The 20,667-nt window shown below is 39.6% G+C and overlaps 1 protein-coding gene and 1 pseudogene across 3 annotated transcripts in view; one reads left to right on the top strand and one right to left on the bottom strand.

The window, feature by feature from the left end:
* The window catches only part of Exoc2 (exocyst complex component 2), a 133,638-nt gene extending 115,842 nt beyond the window's left edge, over positions 1-17,796 (bottom strand). The window contains exons 1-5 of one of the 3 annotated variants that reach the window (XM_032885097.1): positions 17,304-17,796; positions 14,814-14,990; positions 12,127-12,253; positions 3,176-3,247; positions 949-1,062 (exon numbers count right to left, since the gene is read on the bottom strand). In XM_032885097.1, coding sequence (XP_032740988.1) covers positions 949-1,062; positions 3,176-3,247; positions 12,127-12,253; positions 14,814-14,990; positions 17,304-17,421 — 608 coding nt within the window. In that variant the 5' untranslated portion in view covers positions 17,422-17,796. The remainder of the gene's footprint in view (positions 1-948; positions 1,063-3,175; positions 3,248-12,126; positions 12,254-14,813; positions 14,991-17,303) is intronic. The other 2 variants (XM_032885095.1, XM_032885096.1) reach the window with 2 other exon arrangements.
* Positions 9,425-9,949, top strand: LOC116883902 (annotated as a pseudogene).
* Positions 17,797-20,667: the final 2,871 nt, after the last annotated feature.

A 20,667-nucleotide genomic window follows, 5' to 3' on the forward strand; every position in this document is an offset into this window, starting at 1 on the left:
TAAACAAGAATCGAGAAGCAAAGCACAGGAGTTGCGTGTGTGAAGCACAATGATAAAACCCACTACTATGTATGCTAGCTTAGTATTTTGCAATAAAGTAACAAAAAATAAGACCATTCCATTGTATCTCCCTCTAAAGCTGAGGGAGAAAAGGTATTTTGGAAATTTTATTTCCACTTGATCTGACGAAAATCTGTTGTATAATCTTCAGCATTGCTTTAAGTACCATAGTAACTCCATATACAAAATACATTATTTCTCAGTTATAAAAGAAAAAAACGGGTCCACAATGAAAAATTAAAGCTCTCTTCTACAATTATAAACTGACTCTTAAAGTACTTGCTTTAAAATATTATCTGATCAAATTTATATACTAAAATACCAACTTTTCTCCATATTTTCTAATAATGATTTTCACTTCTGCAAGTGAACAGATTATGTTAATATAACTTTAACTCCCCTGACTTACAGAGAATATACATCTTAAGTAACAACCAACTATCTAAATGTTTTCTAATATTGCTGTTTTAAATCAATCTGGCAAAAAGTTACACGTGGGATCTTTATAGTATGGGGGCATGTCAATGGAACACATGCCCTTGGAGAGCCGGCCACCTCCCTATCATTACAACAAGAAGTCAACTCGGTTTCTGTGCTCTGACGTCAGGGAAGGCGGGTGCTCTACATTTCCCACAGAATGACCGTTTTCATGTGACTGAGGAGGACAGTCCTCTACTAGTTAGTCCTCTATTAAGATGACAGGTAGGATCAGGAATAAGTCTTCTAAGAATGACATTTTACAAACACGGAAGCAGACAAACTGACAGGGACTCAGCCAACTCATAGACCTACAGCTATGTTACATCTGCGAGGCCACACTTAAGTGATGTCACTGCATAAGCCTACTGTCTGAAACCCCTCAGCACTCAGGATCTGACGCCCACTGACCTGGTGTTGGAGTGGTTCTCTATGAGATACCAGGCTGCTGAAAAATTCTCACTCGTAAAATCAGCACTCATGCCATGGAATAACACTTCTAAGTTCTTCTGAGGAAGTTTACACCTAAAGAGAGAAAGAGTTAAAAAACATTAGAACTGCTCTGATACTAGTCCTAAGAACTACACAATAAATTAATATACAAGTCTGCATGTTTACATACAATAAGCTATCAAGAACATATCTGAATATATGTATGGAATATACTTTCTATATTATTACTGATTTCCTACCATGTAAACTTTGTTGTGGCAATTTGACATTCAAAATTAACCAGCGCAAGGCGGAATCATTTCTTTACCCTGTCATTGTCCTATCTAAGGTGAACACTGGCCTGTCATTGTCCCATCTGAGGTAAACACTGGCCTATCATTGTTCCATCTGAGGTGAACACTGACCTGTCACTGGCCTGAGTTGAACAGATGTTTGCTATTCCTCAGGAAAAGTTCACACCGTGTCTATCCTGGCCAGACCCTGACCCTGACCCTAGGCATACAACCCTGCAGGCTTTGCAGCTAACCCACATCCCTGTTTGTAATATGAAATCCAAGTTCTCAATTCCACATTCAAGAGTTTCTCTGTACTAAACCTGCTCATCTCTTAGGACTCCTTTCTGCAACTCCAGTTCTCACACTAAAAGCTTCAGAACCTCAAACAGATTATACCCTCTGGTACATGTCATATTTGTAAGTACTTTATTCCTCCAACTTGCTGATCCCTTTATCAAAAATGTTTTCCTAGCCCTGATAGAGTGCTCAAGCCACATTATACAGTATACACAGAACATCCCTTCATAAACTGATACCTTTACATTTTACTCAATGAGAAACACCCCTATACTATACTAAAAGAAACATGGCAGTTCAAGTGTGTGTCTAGAGCCTTAGTATCTAAGTATTACATACATAGCTTCCACACATTCTAAGGAGCCTACCATGACCAAGGCTTCATCTTCACCCCAAGGTAATTATTTTTCTTTCTTTTCCTAGCCATGATTGACAGTTCATAGGCTGACTGTTACAGAGGGGTAGATGGTGACAGGCTTTTTATCCTTCCCCTGTTAGTTACTGTATCTCCCTGTGGACTATTACAGGCACTTAAAACTGGTTTTGCATTGACACAGTACTTGGGACCACAAGATAACAGAAGGCACAAGAGTCCTTACCCCAAATTTTTAGTTACCTTGGACAGACTACCACAGACAATACAGTTCTCCATGACAGCAAGACTGCATACTGATACAAAAGTCATCACCTTATAAGAACCAGAGTGGCCCACTCACAGGATGTCTTATTTAGGGTTTTATTGCTGTGAAGAGATACCATGACCACTGCAACTGTTATGAAGAGAAACATTTAATTGGGGCTATAGGTTTAGTCCATTATCATCATGCAGGGTAATATGGCAGCACACAGGCAGACATGATACTGGAGAAGGAGCTGACAGACCTACATCTTGATCCATCGGCAGCAGAAGGAAACTGCCACACAAGGCCTAGCTTGAGCATATGAGACCTCAAAGCCGGCCTCCACAGTGACACAATTCCTCCAACAAGGCCACAGCTCCTATTAGTGCCATTCCCCATGTAAGGACCTAACATTCAAACCCATGAGTCTATGGGGTCATTCCTATTCAAACCACCATACAAAACAAAAACTTCTTCAAAAAACTTGCAGAATCTAAACTGAGCGGGTGACCACTGAAAGCATACCTTGACAAGGCCTAATAAATCATACACACCTACTGCTCCTTACCCCTCCTGCCTTCCTTTCATCCTCAAGTATATGCCAGTTATCTGAAAATGGGCTTGAGATCAATATCGTATCTGTCCTTCCTAATGTGGTCATGTCAGAGGTAACAGAAACAGAGGCCTGCAGCAGCCTACAGGGCTCCCTTACATTTCTAAAAATCTTAACCCAGATAACGCTGGATCTTAGATTCAACACAGAGAAGAATTTCAGGAGGGACCACTATGAAGCAGAGCTGGGTTTATTAAAAGACATCTTCACCACAGATTCCAAGCACATGGCTAACAAAGGAAAAGGGACCAGGAAGAGCGGAAAGCATGAGAGGGAGTATGAAATGGACTTTTCTAAGAGTGGCACTCCACCCTCTTTCCAACAGTCACAGGTGACATTCTGGTGGCTTCTGAAGCTATTATCTTTAAAGAGTTACTTACTGGTGTTGGTAGCTGAGGTTACCTGCTGGTTGCAGGTCCTGGCACTTTTGCTCTAAAACTCCAGGTCCAGGGCTAGGGCAGGATGAGAGGAAACAGGGTCATTCGAGAGCCCTCACCAGTACTGACACTGGAGGCCTGAACTCTACTCAGTGGGAACTAAAGCCTCTTTGAGCCACATGTACATTTTCACAGGCTGCCTAAGGGTGTCTTTCAGGACCCTCCACCCAGGGTCTTCAGACTCATCCTCTTCCTCCTTATGTTTATTTACACTGGGTGGTCACTCCTGGGATGCTCCACACAGCACTAGCATCTGCACTGGGGCAATGACAGCTCCAAGTCAAACATGCGCTGCTCTCCTCTTACCCTTTATTCAGTGACTCTGCTCAGATCAGTGATGTCTGAGAAAGCCTAAAGGGAGTCTTCCTGGAAAAGGTCTCACCTTCTAAAGAAAACTCAGAAAAATAGCCATTCTGTTACCCCTGGACATCATTATGTCAAGTTTCAACACCAGCAATTATGAAAAACTTTTGTAATTATGAAGGAAACTGGTTTATCAGAAAGCAAAGCTGAGTTCCACAAACCTCGTGATGAAGAGGGTGTCACCTCTGAATTTTGTACATTGTGGAAAAAAAATGCCCCTTTTATTTAAGACTAATTAATTGGCATTTACCATCATCTATAGCTGAAGGCATTTCATTTAATATTCTAGCCTTTAAAATAAGCTAAAACAGACTGATTTTTTGAACTGTGTATCTGCAAAATGTGAAGTAGAAACCAGGGCTACAACATGCAGCTGTCTCGTGCCAGGCCTCCCAGGGGATCCCAGAGATGAGGTACCTGTAAGAGCGCAGCCCCCAAATCCTTCCACCTGTATGTACAGCCTGGGGAAACAACTAAGCTCTCCAGGTTCCATCTGCTCCTGAGGATCACAGCTGCTTAGTATGTGAGAGAGCAAGATGAGTGTTCAGACCCCACCTGCACTTTCCCCAGCTAGCTGGCAGGGAGGCACCAGGGAAACTCACAAGACACTCTCATGAGGGAATGAAAGCAGTTTAGTCACTAATCACACTCGATGCCCTTCAAATGTTTCCGTTAGACGGCAGTGTAAACTCAGACTTCATCCTTTTGGAAAGGGTACCTGAGCAGACAGACACACAACAGGAACGTCTGTAAAGCACACAGTAGAAAGCACGCTGTGGGCTTGCGCGCCTCCTTGGTGCAGCACTGAAGAGCAAGAGGGCTGCTGGCCGTTAATGAGCTGACGCTGTTCTTTGAAGGCATGTGCCGTCAGCTTTAAACTCCAACAACATAATTTACAATGCTACATTAAACATTAGGGGAAATTTTTGATTTTAAAATATGGCATAGTTTCTGAAATTATGCACCATACCATAGCCCACAAATCTACTTTCTATAAAATTCTACGTTAAATTCGAGACACATCTATGATCTTCAGAATGACCCTGCTGTCATCCTGTCTTTTCTGTAAAGGCAGACTTCTAAAAGTACTGGGAAAACTGGTCACTGTTTCTTTCTGTTGGAAATGTGAGTCAATAAGACCAGAGCCAGATGTACACTGCCCAAAATCCACGTAGAAATAAAACAGATAATATCTTTGCGCCAATTGAATACTCAAGACACCAACCCCCAGGAACGGCTCACTCAGAAAGTGGGAGGTGATTGAAAACAGAAGCCACGCTCCGTTCCTCTGCCCTCACTGCACACCAGTACACTGCCAAGACTTTCCTGATAAACATTCTTCTTAGGCGAACAGGACTTTCAAGAAACAAAATCTAGTGAGGACTTTCACTTAATATAGGCCTATTTTTATCTTCTTTTACAGCTTAAATAGTTTGTATCCATTATAACTGGAACCAGGCAAGAACATATGTATTTGTGACACTCAGCACAGTAAATCAGAAATACAGACCTTTTACAAGCGTAGCCTAGTCTCCGTTAAAGTGAAGTTACCTTTTCAGAGCAATTAGTAACGTTTTTATAAGTACCATGGCACCATGTGTGCAAAAACATCAGTTAAAAATTTAGGAACATGAAGGACTTTAACAGTCAAAGGCACCAATAAATGCCAGTTGTTAAAAACTTGTGGGACTGAAAGATGACGGCATGCATGCTGAGTACACCAATAAAATATATTAAAACCTGACTCATACCAAAAGCATCAAGAAGCCTATATTATGCTATTCTCACTTGCTTTTTCATAGTGAAAAAACCCAGGCATAGCACCACAGGACTCCTCACTCTTCTGCTGTACACCTAAGACAGCTGTCGTGAATGTCACACTCACAGGGCAATTACTGAGTGCTGACTCATCTTCCAAAGGCTGCCTCCCACTAGTCTCAAAAGTCACCAGGACCAAAGTGATTATTTCATGATATGCATTTATATTTCTTCAAACCTTGTTAATTACTACTTTTCTACTGGCAAATAATATTAAAATCTCCACGTCTTTTACCCAATGATTTTTTAAATGATTCAAGAAACTCATACAGGTCATTAGTAAAAAAAAAGGGCAGTAAAAATTCTAATCCGAATGCAACATTATTATGGGAACAAAAGAATTTCACTAAAAAATATGAATTGTGTTAGGAAAATAGACTCTCACTAGACTCTGACACTCTACCTCTCCTTTCCCTCACTCTTTCTGTACCTGGGCCTGGGTGCAACTCAGTATAGAGCCTCGGGCACAACAAAGGGATAAACAAATCATCCTGTAACAGAGTTCAGGAAAATCCAGGTAGCTTTCTTAGATGGGAGGGAGAGAGCAGTAGAGGAAGACAGGGAAGGGGAGAACGTCTTGGGAAAGGCTCTGACAAGCTCGGGTTGGCCTGTAGGCATGTCTGTTGAGAACTGTCTTCCTGGTTAATGAGGGTGCGAGGAACCCCTTGAACATGGGTGGCACCATGTCCTGGCCTGGGGCCTGGACTGCTGAAGAGAGAGAGCACGTGAGTCCTGAGCAGCAAGTCTTACCTCACACATGACCGTGATACGATGCTTTCCGCTCCTGCCTTGACCTCCCCTACAAGAATATATCGTAACCTAGAATTTTAAGTCAAATAAACTTTTTCCCCTAAGTTGCTTTTGGTCAGGACATTTTATCACAGCAACAGAATGAAATTACAATATTTATGTAAAAGGGTTCTGTTCTGAGTCAGGGAGAAGCAATGTATCACTAGGCACGTAAGTCACTATGACTGCAGTACTCACCAGTCCTCATGCACAGCCCTCACAACAGCCCCAGGAAGGCCTGAGAAGCCCAGGCTAGACCTCAAGTGGTCAGCAATGTGCCCTGCATGCCAAATTCAAAGCAGAGTTTGGCTCCAAGTCACAGGAGCTCTTAAGAGAAATGTGAAGAAATTCTGAAGCAAGCTGAGTCCTTTTGTCATGCCGTTTTTTCTGTCTGCCTCCCTGACTTTCCTACACCACTAGAGATGGCTCACATCAACCTGTGCTGTGGTTAGCAGCAGCAGGCCAAAAGGTAAGAAGAGGACGAGACAGCAAGAATTATGGAAAGAACAATCTGTCGGAATGAAAGTGAGGGTGGCAACCATAACAATGAGCATGGCTGCTGCACTGGTCAGCTTTGTGCACACAGGCTGGACAACAGGGACTCTCAAAAGAGAAAACGCCTTTATCAAACTGGCCTGTGAGCAAGCCATAGAGCATTTTCTTAATTAGTGACTGATGTGTGAGAGCCCTGCCTATTATGGGTGGCACTGAGTTGGGCTGGTGTCATATAACAGTTTCCTCTAAGATTAAAACATTCCACCCTCAAGTTCCTGAAGCAGGAAGGTAAACAATGCAAAATAGCTTTGGGAAGTCTCTAAAATTGACCAGATTCTCTAGGCCCCTGTGAGTAAGCATAAAAGCTGAGAATCTCTCACAAGGTGAGGCTGAGCTGCAAAGAAGACTCTGAAAGCAGAAGAGCTGCCTGGAAGAAGGAGACACACTTACCACTTAGAAAGATTACTTTCCAAACTGTTGAGCGGCCCACAGGCTGTGCAGTGCTCCACGTTCCCAGCCTGGTGAGCTGGCACCCATGGGTGGGCTTTAGTGAAGCAGCTGTCTTTGAGTCACTCCTGCTCCTAAAGTAATCCCTTTGGCCATACTTCTGTGAGTAGCTCCATTAAAACTCACTGGTCCACCAACTGGACTCTGGTGGTACCCACATTTTGGCCTGTCATGGGACTCCTATCTGGGATGAGTAGACATGTGAGTTGTGTCTCTCCTAAAATGTTCTGTCATACAACAGTTGGAGGTCCTAGGTGCTCTAAGAAAACAGGCTGAGCAAACTGCAGAGCGAGCTGGGAAGCAGCACTCCTCCATGTATGTCAGCTCCTGCCTCTAGGTTCCTGCCCTGACTCCTCCAGTGACGGACTGTGGACTAAGAGAGGTAAGAGGAAACAGACCCTGTCCCCGAGAGTAGTCTGCCTCATCTTCTACAGACTATGTGCATCCCCTTGGTCTGCTTCATCTGCAAAGGCTAAGGAAGAGCAGTCAGAATGAACCCCCACCCCACACTTCACAGCACCCTGGGAGGAAAGCTAACTTTCAGGAGTTATGATGCAGGCCCTTCATGGGTTTTCTATCAACTGCAAGTCTATGCACGCATACTTGACAATGTGCTCAAACATACCTGCTGCCCTTACCCTTCTTCTATTTTGAACTGTCTCAATCTTAATTTACAGGATATCAAAAACCTTTGAAACAGTTTTAGAATGTCCCCTGTTTTAAAAATGCTACCTAGACATCCAAGTTCACTAAAAGCTGCTACACTCTAGGCCTTTCAATAAATAATTCCTGCTCAAAATGGGCCCCTTCATCCACTTGAGCAGGGATTCCACAGCAGTGAAAATGGAGTTTGCTCTCAAAAGTATTAATGATCTTTAAGTGTAGACATGAAGGTTCAGTATTTAAAAGTTAGTGGAAAAAAATGTTCCTCAGTCTTAGAAAACCTAAAATGCAGATTTGTTTAAGACATTAATAGAATTAACTTGCGTTAATTTTATACCCAGCCACTTTGCTGAAGGTGTTTATCAGGTTTAGTAGTTCTCTGGTGGAACTTTTGGTATCACTGAAGGATACAATCATATCATCTGCAAGTAGTGATATTTTGACTACTTTCTTTCCAATCTGTATCCCTTTGATCTTTTGTTGTCTGACCTTCAGCAAAGTGGCTGGGTATAAAATTAACTCAAATAAATCAGTTGCCTTCCTCTACACAAAAAAGAAACAAGCCGAGAAAGAAATTAGAGAAATGACACCCTTCATAATAGTACCAAATAATATAAAGTACCTCGGTGTGACTTTAACCAAGCAAGTGAAAGATCTGTATGATAAGAACTTTAAGCCTCCAAAGAAAGAAATTGAAGATCTCAGAAGATGGAAAGATCTCCCATGCTCATGGATTGGCAGGATTAATATAGTAAAAATGGCCATTTTACCAAAAGCGATCTACAGATTCAATGCAATCCCCATCAAAATTCCAACCCAATTCTTAAGAGAGTTAGACAGAACAATTTGCAAATTCATCTGGAATAACAAAAAACCCAGGATAGCTAAAACTATCCTCAACAATAAAAGGACTTCCGGGGGAATCACTATCCCTGAACTCAAGCAGTATTACAGAGCAATAGTGATAAAAACTGCATGGTATTGGTACAGAGACAGGCAGATAGACCAGTGGAATAGAATTGAAGACCCAGAAATGAACCCACACACCTATGGTCACTGATTTTTGACAAAGGAGCCAAAACCATCCAATGGAAAAAAAGATAGCATTTTCAGCAAATGGTGCTGGTTCAACTGGAGGTCAGCATGTACAAGAATGCAGATCAATCCATGCTTATCAACCTGTACAAAGCTTAAGTCCAAGTGGATCAAGGACCTCCACATCAAACCAGATACACTCAAACTAATAGAAGAAAAAGTGGGGAAGCATCTCGAATACATGGGCACTGGAGAAAATTTCCTGAACAAAACACCAATGGCTTATGCTCTAAGATCAAGAATCGACAAATGGGATCTCATAAAACCGCAAAGCTTCTGTAAGGCAAAGGACACTGTTGTTAGGACAAAACGGCAGCCAACAGATTGGGAAAAGATCTTTACCAATCCTACAACTGATAGAGGGCTAATATCCAAAATATACAAAGAACTCAAGAAGTTAGACTGCAGGGAGACAAATAACCCTATTAAAAATGGGGTTCAGGTAATGAATAAGGCAGCTGGATGTATTCCTACCTCTCCTTTTCTCAGGCTGCCAGGAAGGTGGCAGACATTCAGACAGAGCGTGCTTACCAAAAGCAGCCTACAATCTTTCAAAACAAGAAGCGTGTTTTGCTGGGAGAAACTGGCAAGGAAAAACTCCCTCAATACTACAAAAACATCAGTCTAGGCTTCAAGACGCCCAAGGAGGCCATCGAGGGCACCTACATAGACAAGAAATGCCCCTTCACTGGTAATGTCTCCATCCCAGGTTGGATCCTGTCTGGTGTTGTGACAAAGAGGAAGATGCAGAGGACCACTGTCATCCGCCAGGACTATCTCTGAAAGTACAACCACTTTGAGAAGCGTCACAAGAACATGTCTGTGTACCTGTCCCCGTTTCAGGGATGTCCAGATTGGCGACATTGTCACCTGGAGAGTGAAGGCCTCTAAGCAAGACTGCTCGATTCAATGTGCTCAAGGTCACCAAGGCTGCTGGCACCAAGAAGCAGTTTCAGAAGTTCTGAGGGGACTCTAGCCAATGCCCTAGAACAAATAAAGGTTATTTTCCAACTTACAGAACAGAAAAAAAAAAATGGGGTTCAGAGTTAAACAAAGAATTCACAGCTGAGGAATGCCGAATGGCTGAGAAACACCTAAAGAAATGTTCAACATCTTTAGTCATAAGGGAAATGCAAATCAAAACAACCCTGAGATTCTACCTCACACCAGTGAGAATGGCTAAGATCAAAAACTCAGGTGACAGCAGATGCTGGCAAGGATGTGGAGAAAGAGGAACACTCCTCCTTTGTTGGTGGGATTGCAGACTCGTACAAACATTCTGGAAATCAGTCTGGAGGTTCCTCAGAAAATTGGACATTGAACTACCTGAGGACCAAGCTATTCCTCTCTTGGGCATATACCCAAAAGATGCCTCAACATATAACAAAGACATATGCTCCACTATGTTCATAGCAGCCTTATTTATAGCCAAAAGCTGGAAAGAACCTAGATGCCCTTCAACAGAGGAATGGATACAGAAAATGTGGTACATCTACATAATGGAATACTACTCAGCTATCAAAAACAATGACTTTATGAAATTCATAGGCAAATGGATGGAACTGGAAAATATCATCCTGAGTGAGGTAACCCAATCACAGAAACACACACATGGTACACACTCATTGATAAGTGGATATTAGTCCAAATGCTTGAATTACCCTAGATGCACAGAACACATGAAACTCAAGAAGGATGACCAAAATGCGAATGCTTCACTCCTTATTTAAAGGGGGAACAAGAATACCCTTGGCAGGGAAGAGAGAGGCAAAGATTAAAACAGACACAGAAGAAACACCCATTCAGAGCCTGCCCCACATGTGGCCCATACATTTACAGCCACCAAACTAGATAAGATGGATGAAGCAAAGAAGTGTAGGCAGACAGGAACCGGATGTAGATCGCTCCTGAGAGACACAGCCAGAATACAGCAAATACAGAGGCGAATGCCAGCAGCAAACCACCCAACTGAGAACTGGACCCCACTGAAGGAATTAGAGAAAGGAACTGGAAAGAGCTTGAAGGGGTTTGAGACCCCCATATGAACAACAATGCCAACCAACCAGAGCTTCCAGGGACTAAGCCACTACCTAAAGACTATACATGGACTGACCCTGGACTCTGACCTCATAGGTAGCAATGAACAGCCTAGTAAGAGCACCAGTGGAAGGGGAAGCCCTTGATCCTGCCAAGACTGAACCCCCTGTGAACGTGATTGTTGGGGAGAGGGTGGTAATTGGGGGAGGATGGGGAGAGGAACACCCATACAGAAGAGGAGGGGCAGGGGTTGGGGGATGTTGGTCTGGAAACCGGGAAAGGGAATAACAATTGAAATGTAAATAAGAAATACCCAAGTTAATAAAGATGGAGGAAAAAAAATAGAACTTGCTACCTACTATGACTGTTCATGAGGCAACATCCATCACCTAACTGTAATCAGAATTACTAAGGCCAGAAAATAAATTAGATTAAATTAATATAGTAGATGAATTGCTTAAGATATATGAAAAATGCTAGTCATACTTGGGAATATAAAAACAAAACATTAAATTCACTTATGAAACAATGTACCTTAACTGGCACAATTCTGATAAGTAAAGCTAAAGAAGACGGGGTTAAGAAGGATTCAGGCAGGACATCAAAGACAAACGATCCCTTTGACTAAGTTATTTTAAAATATTTCTAGGAAACTGAAGCAAATGAATAGATAATTCTACTGATTTCAAATACTATCTAAACATATTAAAATGTACCAATGCTCATATCATTGATCATGAGTATGTCCCGGAATGGGGGACAGCTCTGTAGTAGAATGCTTGCCTATCATGTAAGAGTACACATTCCACAACCAACCCCCATAACCAAAAAATAGTAGATACTAAAATTTCAATACATTCTTAATCATAAAATGTAAACTCCTCCAAAAATCTAAAATAAATCTGTCAAAGATTTTTATCTATGAAACCATTGACCAAATCAAAACTTGTCAAGCTTCATACATATTACCATAAAAATAAGTTGATAATCGAAATAAATAACACTAGAAGATGACCCATGTGGGTGAGTTACCTTCACCTGTGCTCTCCAGGATATCCCTGAATATGAATCTCTCTACTTCATAAGAACATAAAACTCTTAGACTCTAAGAACCAGATGATACTTACTTCTCAATTTCAATGCCGAGAGGATTCGCAGGACGGAGTGACAAGGGGGGAATCCCCTTATTCCTGTCAGTCCGCATATCATAATAATTCATCTCATCCACCCACACTGCAGACTGATCCAAAATGCCTGTAAGTGTTAGGAATGTGCACTCAGTAAGACAGGGACTCTCCAAGGGCCTTTACATCTCACCACAGTGCTTTAGTGGGCACTACAGCTCAAGTTCTTTTCATGCTGGTGGCTTTATAACAAATACTGAGAATCTATAAAATAGCGAAAGTAACATTTCTCGGTTTATGATTTCACTATACATTATTCAATGGAGGTGATTTTAAGCCATTCACAAAACATCCTGAAAAAAACATGTTTTATGAATAACATAAAAAATTATCTGTACATTGTTAAATATTAATAAAGTTGATAATATCACTTGGAAAGTAAAATGTAAGATACAATGATATGACTTACAATATCTCTTTATTCAAGAAAATACTCTGAACTCATGCCAACTTTTCGGCAGAAATGTCTGAGAAATCTCAAGTCATAAAAGACTCAGGTTAAACATTAATTCCATAGCAAACTTCTTGTATGTGACTGCTGAGAGGCCATCACACATGTATGACTTGTATTTAACATCAAGGCTCTTTTCCTTCCATAATCTAAAGTAATTTTATTACAAGTGCAATGCAAATGTTTTAAAATTGTATTTGAAACTCTTTTTATCTCTCTAAACACTAACACGTATTCATGAATAGTTACACAAAATTAGCATAGTCTTTGTTTTTTCTTTTCTCTTCATTATGCTGAATGCTGAAAATGTCCTACATGATTAGATAAAAAAGCATCTTAGGCTGATATCAATCTGGCAAATCCAATAAAATATCGAACAATTAAATTGGTTAAAGAATTCATAGCTTTGGGGTTGGGGATTTAGCTCAGTGGTAGAGCGCTTGCCTAGCAAGCGCAAGGCCCTGGGTTCGGTCCCCAGCTCCGAAAAAAAAGAAAAGGGAAAAAAAAAAAAGAGAGAGAATTCATAGCTTGCACAATTGAAATAAATTATTCAGGAAAAATAGACTAGGTGCACATCTGCATCAAGATACAAACTCTAAAGATAGCGTTCTCTCTCCTGGGACCAAGCTCTGTCCTGCCCTACTCAATACAGCACAGCCTGTATACTACTGCAGGGACTCTGGGCTGCAACAAGGCAGGACTGAAGAATCAGTAGCTCAGAGGAAGTGTGCCCTGCTGGCTAGACTAGCAGTGGCAGACACTGAGGCTTCCCAGAAGAAGGTTGTCTGAACACCAGACAGCAACAGGACCCTGTGGAACGACTACTTCAGCAGCCATTGTGGACATTAACGAGGGCTGAGTAGAAGTCCCACATTCTGAGGCTGTCATTAAATCTGGCCCTCATCTTCTATGAGCCATTCTAAATACCCTGAACTAGGTATTCAAACTAAAATTACACTTTCACCTAAGTTTTCTTCATGTGTTATATAAACAAATATTATAAAATGATGAATTTAAGAAATGTTTACACCTCCTCCAGAAAGCTGTAAAATAGGCTCATGCTTTGATTTCAGAGTTCACTTTCTAAAGATTACACATAAATATATACATACATATATATTTAAATGGCATTATACTTTTGTACACAAATGTATAATAATACACACATACACACACACACACACACACACACACACTAATTCTGACTTTAGTTTTCCTCAATTCCTTTCATTTTTTTACTTCAAAAGTACATATAAGGATTTATAGAGGCCAGCACTATAGAATAAACCTCTATGAGCTGAGATAGAAAACGAAATTTTTTCACTATAGAGAGAAATAATGACTGAATTTAATTAGGATTGATGGTCTTATACAAAAATATGTTTGTATGTTATTGCAAGATCTTACAGAATTACAATGAGGAATCTTAGCAATATTTTATTAAGAGACATAAAGTATCCATGGGAATAATCTAAAAATTGATAATTTGTTCTTTTAAGTGTTAACACTTCACAGTTATCTTCTAGTTTATCCAACCCTTTGAGGTAGATAATGGAATCATTCTTCTTCAACTCCCAGAAAACAGGCATGGGAGCTACCCAGCTGCTGGAGGTCAAAGTCTGGTCCCTCAGACTACTAAGTGCTTCCCAAATACAAAGTACTGCCAAGCAGCAGGGGAGTACCTAAGAAAGAGGAAGTGTGACTCTAGAGGACAAAGCAGGGCTGCACTTCATCTGGCCCTGGGAGGATGTGACCACCACAAATGTGGCCAAAGTAGAAACTATTTCACTTAGAATCTTAACTGTAAAACGGCACTAAAGTAACGTTCACAATCAAGGATCCAAAACCATTATCCCAAACCGCCGTGGGGACAGATCTCACCAGTAACGTGGAACGACAGTAACTTCTAGAACTGTCTTCACACTGACAGTCAGCTTAGGGAGCTGCCTCTCAAAGAGAACGGCTGCACAGGAGGTTCAGAGTCAGCTCCAGACTCTACCTTAGGAGCCAGGCACCAACAAAGGGAGTAGCGCAAACACTGAGACATATCTCAGTACTGTCAAAATGAACCCACTCCACCAAGTAAGACATGAGAGCTAAGGGTGTTTTAACGAGTTTTACCAGTTTTAACATCTTAAGGTCAATACTTTTTCTTTAGGATAAAGTCACTAAATCTTACCTATTTTTTCAGGTTTGAGTAGCTTAAAAGAGACAGTTGAGGTTCCTCTGCCCCCTGACTTGGTTGTGACAATAATGTCTCCTTTGTCATTTTTGGCTTGTCCCACTCGACAGACAATTTTACTTGCAGACATCCATTCTGCCGTGAGGAGGCAATTATGTCCACAAATTGTCAAGCCTGAAAGTAAAAGCATATATACAACAAATTAAAAAGAAAAAGACATAATAATGTTTCCTGTTTGAATAGATGTCAAGAGTGCCTGACATAGGCCATGGAATCTGGTTTTCTCTGATACCTAAAACCTCCTTCCCTTCCTCCACCATCATCAGAATTAGAACAATAATGGACTACAGCTAAGACGAGGCAGTCAGATTACTTAGACTATGAGACAATTGTTTTCAGAAAGCACTGTTACTATTAGAAGTTTAAGTGTTAAAAATGAATACATTTACTGATCATTTCTAAAAACATTCTAAACTTACCCATCTTCTAAAAAGAATCTGTGTGTGCTTCTTCTGGTGTTCAGTTGCACACAGCCTACTGAATGGACTAAGCTGGGCATTTCACACACAGGCTAGAGCACAGTGATTCACACACTCTTGGCCACTACTGAGTTACTCCCAGTTCTCACATTTCCACAGGAGCCTCTCAGTGCTGGTCTAGTGGTTTCCTAATAAAACTGACACTATACTTGCCTTCCATCATTCAGCTTCCAGTAAACCAGCACCACAACTCAGGCCCATCACCACACCCTACCAAGGAGTGACTGAAAGAAATACCCAGTCAGAGCGTTGTGTAAAACCACAGTATTATAAATCACTCATGAGTTAATTACCCTGTCAGGTAACAATGCTATAATTCAAACTGAGGAACAGGGGCAGAGTCCAGTTATTTTGAATATCACAAAATGGAAATAGATCATGTGAGCTATTTATTTCTTAAGCTTTTTATTTTTTGCTTACTTACTAAAGACTAACAAATCTAACTTCATGAAATATAATAGCATCGTTTTATATTGTTTTGGAGCACTGAATTTTTTTTTTATTTCTACTGTTTGTTTGTTGACAGAGTCTCACTACATTGTGCTGACTGGCCTGTCAACCAGGCTAGGCTCAACCAAACAGAGAAAACTCTGCCTCCTCTGATTCCCAAGTGCTGCAGTTAAAGGAGTACACTACCTGGTTTAGCCTCAGTTTTTAAAAAATAAGAGAACTCTAGGTAAAGTAGTATTTATAGTATTTTTACTTGACTAATATAGGCGCCTTTTAGTTAAAAACACACATTATTTAACAAGGTGGGTTTGCTTTTTTAAAAAGTGAGCTATTGGCAACAGATGCGGCAGGTTGAAAGCTACACTAGCAAGGTTATACAAGTAATATACACTTTGTCAAAAAAAAATAGCACCATTCAAAACTAAAGCAAAATCAAAATGTACAGAGACTGCTAATTGTTGCATCTTGATACTATGTAGGTTATAGTTTTATATATGAATTCCATCTATGTGCTATGTTTTCATGCATGCCAAGAACTATTTTCCAGCATGAATAGAGAAACAACTGGACTGAACTATGTCCAAAGTCAAGACACTGGATTAACCCCACAGTCTTCGGGATGGAATGCAGCTCCTCGGGTAGAATGCTTGCCTAGCACACACAAAGCCCTGCCTGGTCCTGGTCCCCAGAACAGATACATCAAGCGTGGTTGTGCATGGCTACAATTCCAACAATTGGTAGGAAGAGGCAAAAAGATCAGAAGTTCAAGGTCATCCTCTTCACACACCTATCTTTGAAAGAATAAATTTAAGAGATGTTTACTAAACTATCAAAAATTACAGCTACCGATAAAAACAGAAAATTACACATAATATGATTAGGTAACTCTAGGAAAGATGATTATCTGGGAAGCTCAAACATCAATTATAAACTACAGTGCTAAACTTCAATTTACTTCCTCTAAAAAGAAAACATTTTCTGGATGGTCAAAACTAGTCAACCAGCCATTGAACAGGGAAGGCACTTCCAGCTCAGAATCTAGAACTCAGCACTGGTCTCTGTCAATTATGAAACTAATTGCTAGAATGTCAAGTCTAGAATGAACTCATGTGAGAGATTAGAACGACACCCAACAACATGTCCTGGGAATTCACCTCTACAACCTCATTTGTAGTTCATATAATCTATTATAAAGTTATATTTAAAATCTGCATTCTAGACCAACTACCTAACATTCATTTCTATTTTTAAAAACAGTATTAAGGTTTCATCATAGCAAAATAAGCAGGACTCTCCAAGTTGAAGAAACAAGAATAAACCTAACTATAACAAATTTTCTAAAGGATTTATAGAAATACAGTATAGAGTTAAATTGATAATGACCTTCGTAAAAAAGAAAATTAGAAAAAAACTCCTTTTATTCAACTCATTTTATAGAGATCGCTACTTCAATAATAAAGCCCAGCCTCTCACAATGCATCAGAGGTCATGCCCTTACCTATAAGGTCAGTGGGACCAGTACCCAGATTCTCCCCTCTAATTGTGACTTTGGTCCAAGGAATCCCTTCATTTGGAGAGATGCCTGTCACAAGGGGGGGCTGCCGGGATCGAGACATTGTACTTTGTGCAGCAAACTCGTGTTCCACTTATAAAAGCAACCTGTTAAAAGAAAGGATTGGTGCCAATTGAGATAACAGAAACTACAAGCATAGGAAAGTCTGACATTTGGTACCAATACATAAAACGTCTTCATTCACTACAGTTCTGGAGTCTTAATTGGTTTGGTCATTCATCATATCCATCAACATTTGCCAAAGATGAAGTTTATAATGGACATTTGTTAGCACTGTGAGAAATATTCCAAAGATGCAAAAAGTAAGTCCCAGATTCCAAATGTTTTTATCATATTGTTATTGCACAGCTCTAGGCCTACACAGTTCAGTCACAAATTATCTTATTGTTTTACTCTCCAAGTTTTCTAAGAAATATACTACAGTTGTAATAAAATATATTTATATTCCTGTAAGTGTAGAATTCACTTTATTTGAATTATAGTGTAGTTTATATTTTCTACCATATAGTACATACATATGCAACCACTAACTCATAATGTGAATGTCCTCATGAATTATAGATGCTTTCTGAACACCTATGGCATAGATGTATAGGTAGAAACACATATTTGCTTCCTGCTAAGAACTGCATGGATAAAAATGCACACTGGGAAGTTAAAATAGCGCTGTGTTCTCTGTACTCTTGCTAATTCTCCACTCTCAGCAATTAGCTGTTAGTTCTCAAAAATAAGCATCTAGTCAATTTCATCCTTGCTTTTAGAAGCCTTTGTAGGATACCCACAGTTCACGAAATACTTAGGGATGTGTTTAAATCTTGTTAAAACTAGACTTCTACCTCCCCTCCTTCATCTTCAGCCATTTCATTAATATACAAAATCAGAGTATCAATCACCTCTGAAAATTCTGAAGATACTCCACATCCTACAGCATCAGGTAGTTTACCAGGATTGAATCCCTCATGTAAATATTAACAAACACATCCACTACATTAACATGCAAGTCTGCATTCATCCTTAATAACTGGCAAAATTCTCTATCAAAAGACTGATTCAGAAGGTATTTATGCTTTAATATCAGCAAATATTTTTATATCAACTTCATGCACCTACAGGTATCTCAGTAAAGAGGTCACCAGTAGAAAAAGTACAAAAACCATCTGATCTAATCAACTCAGCACCAACAAGGGAGTTTAGCTGTATTAGGACTCACATTTGTATATAAAATCAGTTGTTTAGGGCTGCAGATATGGCTTGGCAGTTAAGAGAGCATACTGCTCTTGCAGAGGACCCAAGGTTGATTTTAAATACCATGTTGAACAGCTCACAACCATCTGTAATTCCAGCTCCAGGATGATTTGATTTGATATCTCTACTCTCTGTGGGTACCTGTACTCACAAATATGTATACCTAATTAAAAATAAAGCAATGAATCTTTATAAATTTAGCTATTTAAAATATTTTAAAAAGAAACAATTAGAAAAAAAATTTCAAATTCTATTTGCAAGTTACAGATGTAGCTGTAATGCTTGCCCTAGCATGCATGAAGACTTGGGTTGGATCCTCAACACTACATAACTGAGGGTGGTAGCCCCTGTCTGTAAGTCCAGACCTTGGGAGATACAGGCAAGATGTTCAGAAGTTCAAGGTCATCCTTCGTGGTTACATAGTGACTTCGAGAATAGGGTACTATGAATGAGTCTTTGTCTCAAAAAAAAAATATATATATATATATATATATAAATGTTTTAATTGAAAATATCACTATGAGAAATGAAATGTATAAGAACTCATACAAAACACTACAAACAGGGATAATAAAGACAAGTAAGTGAAGATCCACACCACATTCATGGATTACAAGGCTGGATGCTATTAAAATATCAGCTACTCAACTGATCTATAAATTCATGCAAGTTTATATAGTGATTTTGGCAAAGTAACTAAAAAATTTCTAAAGACAGCCAAGGAACTTAGAATAGTGAAAACAATTTTAAAATGAAAAAAGTGCATAAATTCAAGATATATTACAAGTCTACAGTAATGAAGACAATGTGTTATTGCCTTTAAGGCACATTGACGGGTGGTGGAATATACTAGAACCCAGAAGTGAACAAGCTCATGCATGCCCACTTGACTTCTAACAAAGGTTCCAAAGCATTATCAATGGAGAAAACAGATATTTACCAGACAGTGTGCAAACAACTGGTTATGTATACAGGAAAATAAAGAAACGCTTGTTACTATAACCATATATCTTACAAAAGTCACTTCAAAGTAGATTATGGACTCAAGACATGAAAACTAAAATTATAAACTACAAAGATGATGCCATAAAAAACTATCAACATTGGCTAGAAGTACAACTTTAGCTGTTTTTAATTAAACAAAGAGTAACCATACTTTTTTTAAACTTTTTTTTTAACTTCACCAAATTAAGTCTCTGTCATCCAGAGAAGTATCCCAGAAAAAATTCTAATAATTATATATGAAAAGTAGCTTGTATAAAAAATGAATGCAACTTAATAGCAAAATATTAAATAAGCAAAAGATTTGAAAAGATTTAAAAACACTTCACAGAAGATAAATAACTTCAGTTTAGCAATATGATGGCACACATCTGTAATCTCGGTATTCAGGAAGCTGAGAATGAGCAAGTCTAAAATAATCTGGACTATACAGTGAGTCTCAAAATGTTTTCTATGAATAAAGCATACATGCATATATAATATATATATATGCACATCTAAGATGCATATATTATGTAAATAAGTATTTCTGTAATACATACAATTGGTAGAAGTACTTAGGCACTTGTCATAGTGAGTACCTCAAGCTGAAATCACCAACGGAACAATATCTTCAGAAAGGCCATCTGCACTGAATCTTCTTGTGTGCAACAAACTATTTCGAGAAAGATGGCACTCACATATAAAAGAGGACATATATAAGAAAAGCTCTGACACAGTGGCATGCTCCAGTAAAGAAGGGGTCAAGGAACAATGGAGACATGTCAAGGTTGTAGGGACCTAACAGAAGACAACTAGTATTCAAATTTAGGAAAATATAGCATCCAAAGAAAACTGTCCAGGTGGCTTTCCTGTTCTGTGCCCCCAGTGTCACAATACTAGCCCAAATACAAAGGAGATCTCTCATGTGTGTCCCTGCACCCCTTGCCTGCTTTTAATAGTGCATACTGAGAAAAAATAAAACAAAACTGATAGCAGTAAGTTGTGTATATGTTTTTTAAAATATTCAGCTCTATTCCAACAAAATAAACAGGTAAATGGA

Source organism: Rattus rattus, chromosome 14 (genome assembly GCF_011064425.1).
Source record: "Rattus rattus isolate New Zealand chromosome 14, Rrattus_CSIRO_v1, whole genome shotgun sequence".
Lineage (NCBI taxonomy): Eukaryota > Metazoa > Chordata > Mammalia > Rodentia > Muridae > Rattus > Rattus rattus.